Source organism: Labeo rohita, chromosome 4 (genome assembly GCF_022985175.1).
Source record: "Labeo rohita strain BAU-BD-2019 chromosome 4, IGBB_LRoh.1.0, whole genome shotgun sequence".
Classification (NCBI taxonomy): domain Eukaryota; kingdom Metazoa; phylum Chordata; class Actinopteri; order Cypriniformes; family Cyprinidae; genus Labeo; species Labeo rohita.
The window spans coordinates 31761930-31772633 of NC_066872.1; the positions used below are offsets into that span (position 1 = coordinate 31761930).

Genomic DNA, 10704 nt, shown 5'->3' on the forward strand with positions numbered 1-10704 from the left:
TGAACGAACAGAAAGTAGACAGAATAATAATTGAATGCTTTTTGTTTTAATATTTTTCTGTGTTCAGCAGTCACTTAAAGCTATCTTGGTCAAAATTTCATTTGCAAATTGCTGACATATAGCTGAAATGCAATTCATTACTTTGGTCATCATGACGAACTGGTTGAATGCATGTCAACAATGTGAAGTAGAAAGAGATTTATTTAAAATGTAATCATGTAGAGAAAGGAAGAAAGAAAAAAGAAAGAAAGAACAGCTCTGTGTGCTCTTCACTTGTGCTGGTAGTAATAATCGTTTGGTAAAACAATGAGGAAGAGAAACATAGATTCCCAGTGAACACGTGACACTATAGATACAGTTATAAACGTCGAGTTATTGTTCATACAGCATGTGTTCAGTGAAATATCCGAGCCTGAATGTTTCATCTCCGCTGTCCGTTTTGCTTTTGTCTCCGTGAATGGTGATGCACCGATTACACAGCCCTGAGGAGAGATGGTTTGGTTCATGGAAGGAATGTGCTTTTTACCTACTTTTCTGGTCATCTGGTCATCGAGTACCTTTATAATATCTTACATCATCGCATTAGTTCGACGAGATGTTGATATTATCCTTCCCTACATCAGGTATTGTCGTCTTTTTATCTAGAGCTTGATTTTAGTTTGGTTACACATCTGGACTAGCGTATACGAATTTACAACTCTTAAAATAACACACCAGAAATAGCTTGGAAAGTTATAATATCACTACGAGTCTGTTTTAGGCGAGTATTTATATAAAGCTGCAAGTTTTAAGAATCTGAGAAAAAGTTTTTGCAAACAGCTCGGTTAGTTTCGTTTTCTACTCAGAGGTTAAATGTTGGCTCGAGTTCAAAATCAGTAGTAAGTGCAGGGAACAGGACAAACTAGATGTTTTTGAAGAAAATATAAGATAATATAATATAATATGTCCTGTAACAATGATAACACCCTGCAGGTTTTTTTTTTTTTTTTAATAAAAGTTTTATTTACAAATACACTACCAGTCAAAAGTTTTTGAACAGTAAGATTTTTAGTTTTAAGGATTTTTCTGCTCACCAAACCTGCATTTATTTGATCCAAAGCACAGCAAAAACAGAAATGTTTGTAATATTTAAAATGACTGCTTTCTATTTGAATATATTTTAAGATATAATTTATTCCTGTGATTTCAAAGCTTAATTTTTAACATCATTACTTCAGTCACATGATCTTTTAGAAGCCATTCTGATATTCTGATTTACTCAAAAATATTTAATTATTATTATTATGTTGAAAACAGCCGAGTAGAATTTTTCCAGGGTTCTTTGTTCTCAGAACAGCGTTTATCTGAAATAGAAATATTTTATAACATTATAAATGTCTTTATCTTAAAATAAAAGTATTAATTTTTATAATTTATTTTCCGAAGTTGATATATACACTACCGTTCAAAAGTTTGGGGTCAGTACGTTTTTATTGTTTCTTTTTTTAAGAAATTAATACTTTTATTCACCAAGGATGTATTAAGTTAATAATTAAAAGTTTATTAAAAGTTAATAATAAATAATTTACATTGTTATAAAATATTTATATTTTGAATAAACACTGTACTTTTTAAACTTGTTATTCATGAAAGAATCCTGAAAAAAAAAAAAAAAATCACCGGTTCCAAAAAATATTTGGCAGTACAACTGTTGATATTATCCAACATTGATCATTCTAATAATAAATCCGCATATTAGAATGATTTCTGAAGGATCATGTGACACTTAAGACTGGAGTAACAGCTGATAAAAATTCAGCTTTTCATCACAGGAATAAATTCTATTTTAAAGTATGTTAAAATAAAAAAACATTATTTTATATTGTAAAAACATTTTGCAATATTACTGTTTTTTTTCTATATTTTTAATCAAATAAATGCAGCCTTGATGAGCATAAGAGACTTCTTTAAAGACTATTACAAGTCTTACTGACCCCAAACTTTTGAACGGTAGTGTATATATACACATACATATATATGAAGAATTCAGATGCAAACCAGCTAAAAGCCATCTCGGTCAAAAATGAGATAATGATACTGAGTGAATGCTCTCGACACGTATTATACATCCATCAAATACTTTTACTTCAAACTTGCTAAATTCCAGCCTCAGCCCAATCAGAAGTACCAGTAGTTACATAGAAACCTATACAAAGTAGCCAGAAAGAAATGCTCATTTTAAAGAAATACGTCAGATGGATTTAGCTGGTTTTGCATCTGAACTCTTCATATATATATATATATATACTGACTGCAAGCTTTTGAATGGTGTAGTCTATGATGTTACAAAAGATTTTTGGATCCTTTGATTCATCAGAGAATCCTGAAAGAATGTACTCAACTGTTTTATTATTGATAATAATAACAATAAAATGTTTCTTGAACAGCAAATCAGCATATTAGAATGATTTCTGAAGGATCATGTGACACTGAAGACTGGAGTAAAGACGCTAAAAATTTAGCTTTGATCACAGGAATAAATTCCGTTTTAAAATATATTCAAACAGAAAACAGTTATTTTAAATAGTAAAAATATTTTAAAATTTGCCATACTTCGGATTAAATAAATGCAGGCTTGGTGAGCAGAAGAGACTTCTTTAAAAAACATTTAAAATCTTACTGTTCAAAAACTTTTGACAGGTAGTGTATTTTTAAAAACATACTACTAATAAATATAAGTCAAAGTCATATTAATGTATTGTAATAGTGAGGCTGCACATTTAATAACTGTCAGTAAACTGGAACTGTATTTTTTTATATAAAATATAAGTTTATGATGAAATGTTTCTGAATTGCTTCAAAAACATGAATGTTCTTCTTTTTGTTATTTGTGTGAATGTCTTTAAAAAGTGATACAGGGGCTACTCCACCTGAGAGCTGCGTGTTTAGCTTCATGTCGACAATCACCGCCTTTGCAGGTATGACTAAAAACAAGCCATTTGATTTTAGTTTGAAGTGGTTTGATTTCCAGCACAAATCCCCCCACCGGCAGCTTTAGGAAACTCCTTACGGTTAGAGCTATCTGTGTGTCACAACCTATGGGAAATTGCACAACATGAAATCAGCTGCAAACAGCTTGGTTTTGACATGTGAGAGGAAAGTGGTGGGAATGTCTCAAGTGTACTTTTCTTTACCAACAATGGAATCACACTCATTCTGCTCTCACTTCTCTTTCTGCTGAAAACGAAAACACATTTTTTCCCATCCGTGACACAGCTGGAGTTCAGTGTGCTACAATACAACTCCACAGCCCAAACCTCAACTGCAGAAATGAAACCCAAATGCCAAATCACAGGTTATCAGTGCAACAACCCATCACTGATGTACAATTTCAGTGCATTATTCTACATAAAGTACTTGTGTTCTATAACAGCAATTTCCAATGCAATTTTAACCAATAAAATTGTTGATACTCACTACAGAATATTTGTTTTTCAGCCTTTGCCACTATGTATGCTGAATATAAATTTGTGGAGAGAGTCCATGAGAAAACCGGTGCCGTGTCCCCTTGTCTGAACAAGGTTTCTTTTGGTTTTGGCATCATCTCTTGCGTCGGCATGTGTTTGGTGGCTACATTTCAGGTATATCTAGTTCAACCAACTGTTTTACTGACCTATATGTCATTCCAAACATGTAAGACTTTCTTTAATTGGTGGAACACAAAAAAAGGTATTTCTCAGGTATGTGTAAAATATATTTTTGTCTATATAATGACAGTTAAGGGATCCAAAACTGCTTTGGACTCATTTACTTTTATCATATAGACAAAAACATACCTTCACAGAAGAAAGTCAGTCATACTGGTTTGGAACGACATAAGGGGGACTAAATGATAACTCTGTCTTTAAAGGCGCTCATGTATGTTGTGTCGTAGGAGACAGTGGTGATGGCAGTCCATGATATCGGTGCTATAATATTCTTCACATGTGGGGTTACATACGTTGTCATCCAGAGTGTAATATCGTACCGAGGTCAACCTTACGGATGCTCTAAGTGGATGTGCTATTTCCGTATGTTCTTTGCTGCAGTGGCTGTTATAGCAGTTATACCCAGTATCCTTTTGGTACCAATATGTTCTATTGGTTGACATACTGAATGTAGTTTTGCTAGTGTAAACTAGTGCTGGTCTTGTGAATCCAGCGTTGTGATCACAACATGCTGGTTTTCCATGGGCAGTGTTTACATTTCAGATCTAACAGATTGTCTTTAACACCTCCTTCCAGCTATTTTTTGTGCAGTTCCTGTTGGAACAAGCAAACTTCACTGGAAAACTGATGATAAGGTACAATTCTAGTACTTAAATATCAGCAAAATGTGTTACAGAATGTTTAAAGTTGATCGTCTTGTTTTTCTGCTTTTGAAGGACTACGCACTTCATATGGCGAGTGTTGCGTGTGAATGGATCACTACCTTCAGTTTTGTCCTTTTCTTCTTAACGTACATCAGAGAGTTCCAGGTGAGAATATCCAGTTTCATTAGACTATTATACAGACGTTTGGGGTCAGTGATATTTCACTAACATTTTGTACTTTTATTACACATAGATGCTTAAAACTGAACAAACGTGACATGAAATACAATGTTACAAAAAAAATGTATAATGTTACAAAAAAAAAAAATAAAATAAAAAATCCAGAAAAAAGAATCAAGTAAAAGTATGGAAGCCACTGATTAAAAAATAAAAAAGTAACTTTTTATCTCACAATTCGGACTTTTTTTCTCAGAATTGCTATAATAGAGTTATAATTAATATAATCAAGTCAGAATTGTGAGATAAACTGGCAATTTTAAGAACATGTTAGGCAATTTGAGAACATGTTAGTCTTCCTCTTGACTTTAACTGGACTTAACTCATAATTGCGAGTTTGCATCTCAATTTGGGAAAAAAAAAAAAGTCAGTGTTGTGGGTTTTTATCTCGCAATTCTGACTTTATTTCTTTCATTATTTGGAGAAAAAAAGTTAGAATTGAGATATATAAACCTGCATTGGTGAGAAAAATTCAGAATTATAAGTTTATATTGCAATCCTGACTTTATAACTCGCAATTGTGAGTTTATATCTTACAATTCTGAGGAAGAAAGTGAGAATTGTGAGTTTGTATCACAATTGATCACGCAACTGTGAGGTTATATCTTGCAATTCTAAAAAAAAAAAAAAGTGAGTATTGCAAGGCATTTCTGACTTTATTTTTCGAAATTGGGAGTTTATGTCTCACAATTCTGAGAAAAAAATGTGAGAATTGCAAGTTTGTAACATGCAATTGAGACTGTTTCTCGCAATTATGAATTTATATCTCACAATTTTGAGGAAAAAAGTCAGAAATGTGAGTTTATACCGCAATTCTGACTTCATAACTCGCAATTGTGAGTTTATATCTCAGTTCTAATAAAAGTTTTTATGCCGCAGTTCTGACTTTATTTACTGCAGTTGTGAGTTTATCTCTCTCGCAATTCTTAGAAAGTCAGAATTATACGTTTATATCGCAATTCTGACTTTATTTCTCACAATTGTGAGCTTATATCTCAATTCTGAGGAAAAAAGTGAGAACTGCAAGTTTTTATCTCTCAATTCTGACTTTATTTCTTGCGAATGTGAGTTTGTATCTTGCAATTCTAATAAAAAAGTCAGAATTTTGAGTTTATATCGCAACTCTAACTTTATAACTCACAATTGTGAGTTTATATCTCAATTCTGAGAAAAAAAGTCAGAATTGTGAGATAAAAAGTCGCAATAATCTTTTTTATTTTTAATTCAGTGGCGGAAACTGGTTTTCGTACAAAAGAGACTTTTTTCAAAAACATTTTAGAAAATTTTTACCGACCCCCAACTTTTTTCACATTATTTCAGATCACATTTATATTAATTTATATTCCTTTTAGTGCCTCTAAGATCATATTAACTTTACTTTTATTTCTTTTCACAGGAATTCACACTGAAACTGACTGTTAATATCATAGAGTATTCATGACCATGACATCCTACCGTTACAGTATGTTTTGGAGCGTTTTTAATAGAATTGTATTTTTATACAACTTACTACCTTTTTCACGTTGAAAGATCTGCTGAAGTACTGTGTAATCATTTGCAGTGTATGTTTTTATAGCTTGTATTCTGGTCTAGAAAAAGGGCATAAACCTGTACTTGAAATGTAATATACTCTAACCACTTGATGCCAAACAATTTTTTCAAGCTGCTTGATTTTAGTGATCAACCGAAACAAAATAGTTAAGCACATTCTTATTCGCATTGCTGTCAATCAATCTTCGCTTTGATTATAGTTGGAACTTCTTGCTTTGTTTATGTTGTTTTACTCCATAATCATTCCAGAAATTCTGTGCAGCTGAAAGTGAGCAACAGGTGTGTTTTAATCTTGCACTTTATGAAATGGAATTGCTTGCACAATGTGTGTCTGACTTTGTAATTGTGAAATAAAAACATGTGATGATGATTATGTGCATGACTAAAAAACAGGGAATGGGGAGTAGGGATTTTTTTTTTTTTAAGAAATGACTGCTTTTGTTTAGTAAGGACATATTAACTTGAAACCCTGTTCTTTTGAATTTTGATTCATCAAAGAATCCTAAAACAAAATGTATAATTAAAGCATGATATAATATTTAACAATTTTATTGTTTTTACTGTATTTTTAATCAAATAAATGCAGTCCTGGTGATCATAAGAGAATTCCAAAAACAAAATAAAACAAAAATCTTACCAAACATAAACTCTGAATGGTACTGTATGTTTTAAAGTAACTTCATATCACTGAAATCAGATATAACAACTTTTAATAACAAGTTAGATTTGGAAAAGACAGTATAAGCAAATCTGTAATGACTGTGCAACATGATCAGTATTATTAGAAACTCAACAAATCTAACAAATAGGGCTTTATGTCATTTTTGTTATTGATATTACTGTGATTCAAAGTTGGTTGCAACTTAAGATGATTTTAAAAATCAATTTATGAACAGATATACAAGGCTGCTTGTGTCTATTTCATAAAAAACACTACCTGGCATCTTTTTTATCATTATTAGATGTACATATTATGCATTTAACATGTACATGTCAGGCAAGAGATGAGATATTCATATGAGAGCAGCAGTTAGACTTACAATAATAATCAACACATACATTAGCGATCTCACCTAGTGAGCAAGTGCCCTCATACACCACCACTACAGATGTCAAATCTCCGAAATGTAATAATCTTAGTGCCATCACTAAGTGTCTGTCCTCTGTAAGAACATTCAAGTGCATTTACCCTGCTTTGAGATGAGCAAGGCTCATGCTGGCCTTCACGGGCCAGTCCTACACAACGCTCATTAGCAGTGAGGGGCGGAGCCAATCAGTCGCTGAAAGATGATTCGCTGCCTGAGCTGTCATCATCTTGCTCCTCCAATCCTTTTTTGACACTATCTGGAACAGGTGCGTCAGGGGTACTAAAGGGCAAAATCAATAAATCTTTCAGCTACAATATAAATACTTCATTGTCACACACAGTGACTATACATGTGCATAAATTGTATTATTTTCACTGTTGTTAACACTTACTCAAGCAAACTGGGGTCCAAACCCTCCATTACCATCTTATTTTTAATAGCCATGACTGGAACACCCTGTGCAAAAGAGCAAAATATTAGTATATGCATAAACTTGCCACATCATTACTAGACAATATGTGAGTAGGCATCATTTATTAATGATGAGGTTATGATTTAACTTTTAAAGGACGATTCGGAGAAATTTAGCATTACGTGACTTGCTCACCCATGGATACTCTGCAGTGAATGGGTTAAAATGAGTCTAAACAGCTGATAAAAATATTTGCATGCAGCATTATTATGGATTATGGGACTGGTATTCTGCTCAGAAGCGATGGTTTAAAGTTAAAATGCATTGGTGATGAATTTGTTTATTGTAAACATGCTGTTTTTGCATCATAAGAAGTTAACTAATGAGTTAGTTCTGACGGCACCCATTCGCTGCAGAGGATCCACTGATGAGAATGTGATGTAATGTTGTTTCCAATGAAGAAACAAACTCATCTACACCTTGGATGGCCTGAGGGTGAGTAACTTGTCAGCATATTTCATTTTTCAGTACAAAAAGTGCACATACCACTTGCACCATTTTCAGGTATCTGGCATATCGTGGGTCCTTGGCTACAGTCATCATGTTTTCTGCTGGGGCCTCTGCTTTTTGCTCCTGAGGGGCCACTTGTGCTTGCTGGGATGCCTGAATGGACAAGGACTGTGTATTAATACCAGAAATTGAATGAAGGACCTCAAAACACAGTGGGATAAATAGTTTGACAACATATGGCCATTCTACAGAATTGGTCCAAAGTAAGAATTGGAAATGCCTTGAAATTCCAAAAATAATTGTATGTATGCAAACTGTATAATATTTAAGGTACACACTTCTATTAATTGTGCAGTTAATTATCATATTGTATTTTCAGAACGTTTTTGAATATTTGTTCTCTCCCCAAATTTGTCACTACCAAAACACAGTAATATATAATTCAATAAGAATGGTTATTTTGACCTGTTAAGATTTTGCTTACAACAACACTGTAAATATATATTTTTGCTAATTCATTAAAAATCAATAACAATTACATCTCTAGCAATATTTCAAGTGTAATTTATGAATTTGTTGTATTTTGAATCCAATTTTTCTTTGTAAAAGGCAAAAAGTTGATCATATTGATTTCAAACTGAAGGATTCATTAGTTTGAATATACACTGAGCTAAAAACTATCATAACATAAATTCAGTACGCTTTATTTTTGACAAAACATCCCATGTTTCAGTAGTGACTTCACATTTTCGGTAGTGACAGTAATGCTTTTGTAGCGACCACATCACATTGCATTTTAACCCACATACCAAAATACTACTAAAACATATTAAAATACTAAAAATTTGCATAACTGTACTCTGTCCGTCAAATAAAGGATTATGTGTTTCCTTTTGTCACTACCGAAAAAAATCATGCCACGTTTTGGTCGTGACTCTTTCGGTAGTGACAATTTTATGGGATAACACCCCAAAAAAAAAACAAAGATGTCACCACAGAAACACCACCAAATGTTTTGATAATGACTGTTTTGGTAGTGACAATTATATGGTTAAATAACACCCAGAAAGTGTGCTTGATTGCAGAAAAAAAAAGGTGTACGGTAGTGACATTCCTTAAACTTTTGAACACATCTACCTCAAAATGATAGGACCTATCTACTCAACATGTAGCTATGAAAGAGGGGGGACACACAAATATTTCCAAATCATAAATGTAGGAGTGTAGTTCAAATCATTCTCAGCCAGTGGACTAAAACATTTCCCTGTTTTGGTAAAGACGAAAAATGCAAGACACATGTTTTTACATAAAGTTACATGATTTAAGAAAATAAAAAGCAATTTTTTTAAACTTTACTTTTTAAAAAGAATCAAAAAGACACGTTTAAGAACAACAATGAAACAAAATATTTCAATATTGTTTTCATAAGTTCAAATCTAGGGGTTAGGGTTTGGGACAGTCACCTCCGAATTGAAAGTACCCAAATAAATCCTGATTTTATATATATATATATATATATATATATATATATATATATATTAAGCTTATTGATATTTTAAACATTATTGGTTTCAATAGATAATAGAAGGATTTTAGTAAACATCTAAGATTTGAACACTTAAATGCTTAAATGTGTTTTTTTTGGTTGTGGGACAGCAGTTTGCACCAGTTCTGTACAATGAGGCTCATATATCAGAACAGTTATTACCTCTACAGGAGGACCTGAAGAGGGGCCCGTGGCACGACTGCCATCCGCTGCAGGGCCGTTTGTCTCTGTAGACGGTCTGACTCCATCCACTGTCACTTCTTCCAAACCAGGAATAGAAGCTAACTGCAAAATTACAAACCATGTTTTTATAAATCCTAAAATAGTGAGTGTTCATAAATCTATGCGTGTTCGGAGTTCCTTGACTTAGTGGTTTTAATCATTTAGATGCTGTGGACCCCAAATTTATGACCCCATGCATGTATCAGGGACATTATTTTTGCACGTTTTCTCCAAATATGTTCCACTTGAATCACCTTTGCCTCCAAAATGCTTAGTGTGGTTTCAATCTGCTGAATTCGTAGTGATACTGTTGCAAGTTTCTGAAGGGAAAAGAAAATCATCAGGTCATTAACACTTTCAGGAAATGTGTAAGTTGAGGTAAAGAGGGTAAACGGCGTTTTGACAGGTGAACATACCTCCTCACATACTGTGGAAAACCGGTTCAGGAACCTGACGGTGTGGACGATGAACTGGTTGAGGAAAGCTATGATTCTTCGCTGCTGAATGGCTGGAACCTTAAGAAAGTAAGTGTAATGATTACAGATCGCTACTATGTCAGACGATCATGTGAGCAGCAACTGATGTTGCAACGTTAAAAACATACCTTTGTAAGATCTACTCCTGATCCCACAATGGGTAATCCGTCTTCATCCATGTCAACAACTCGTTTGCGTTTTAACGGTCACCGAGACACAGATTTCTAAGCTGTGAATGTGTTAAATGAATCGGGTCGGTGCAACAAATGCATCGTTGTGAAAATAACACCTCACGTGACTTTAGTGCGACCGCGGCGCTTCCGCGTTGTGAA

At 33.4% G+C, this 10704-nt stretch overlaps 2 protein-coding genes across 2 annotated transcripts; one reads left to right on the forward strand and one right to left on the reverse strand.

The window, feature by feature from the left end:
• The first annotated feature begins 322 nt into the window (after nucleotides 1–322).
• On the forward strand, nucleotides 323–6488 carry dram1 (DNA-damage regulated autophagy modulator 1). The gene is made up of 7 exons (XM_051107788.1): nucleotides 323–623; nucleotides 2890–2957; nucleotides 3478–3620; nucleotides 3914–4091; nucleotides 4263–4321; nucleotides 4403–4495; nucleotides 5964–6488. Exons 1-7 carry the CDS (start codon nucleotides 493–495, stop codon nucleotides 6006–6008), a joined length of 717 nt encoding a protein of 238 aa, XP_050963745.1. The 5' UTR covers nucleotides 323–492; the 3' UTR covers nucleotides 6009–6488.
• Nucleotides 6489–6811: 323 nt separating this feature from the next.
• Nucleotides 6812–10676, reverse strand: washc3 (WASH complex subunit 3). The gene is made up of 7 exons (XM_051107789.1): nucleotides 10501–10676; nucleotides 10313–10411; nucleotides 10151–10216; nucleotides 9837–9959; nucleotides 8165–8281; nucleotides 7598–7662; nucleotides 6812–7485 (listed from the first exon to the last, which is right to left on the reverse strand). The coding sequence occupies exons 1-7, from the start codon at nucleotides 10549–10551 to the stop codon at nucleotides 7392–7394; spliced, it is 615 nt and encodes a 204-aa protein (XP_050963746.1). The 5' UTR covers nucleotides 10552–10676; the 3' UTR covers nucleotides 6812–7391.
• Between the last annotated feature and the right edge of the window lie 28 nt (nucleotides 10677–10704).

Excerpts from the sequence above, each read along its gene's own strand:
- washc3 (XM_051107789.1), bottom strand. The coding sequence starts at position 10,551 with ATGGATGAAGACGGATTACCCATTGTGGGATCAGGAGTAGATCTTACA. Across the intron at positions 10,412-10,500 it reads CAGGAGTAGATCTTACAAAG|GTTCCAGCCATTCAGCAGCG; the intron begins GTATGTTTTTAA and ends TACTTTCTTAAG. Across the intron at positions 7,663-8,164 it reads ACCTGAAAATGGTGCAAGTG|GGTGTTCCAGTCATGGCTAT; the intron begins GTATGTGCACTT and ends TCTTTTGCACAG.
- dram1 (XM_051107788.1), top strand. The coding sequence starts at position 493 with ATGGTTTGGTTCATGGAAGGAATGTGCTTTTTACCTACTTTTCTGGTC. Across the intron at positions 624-2,889 it reads ATTATCCTTCCCTACATCAG|TGATACAGGGGCTACTCCAC; the intron begins GTATTGTCGTCT and ends GTCTTTAAAAAG. Across the intron at positions 3,621-3,913 it reads GTTTGGTGGCTACATTTCAG|GAGACAGTGGTGATGGCAGT; the intron begins GTATATCTAGTT and ends GTTGTGTCGTAG.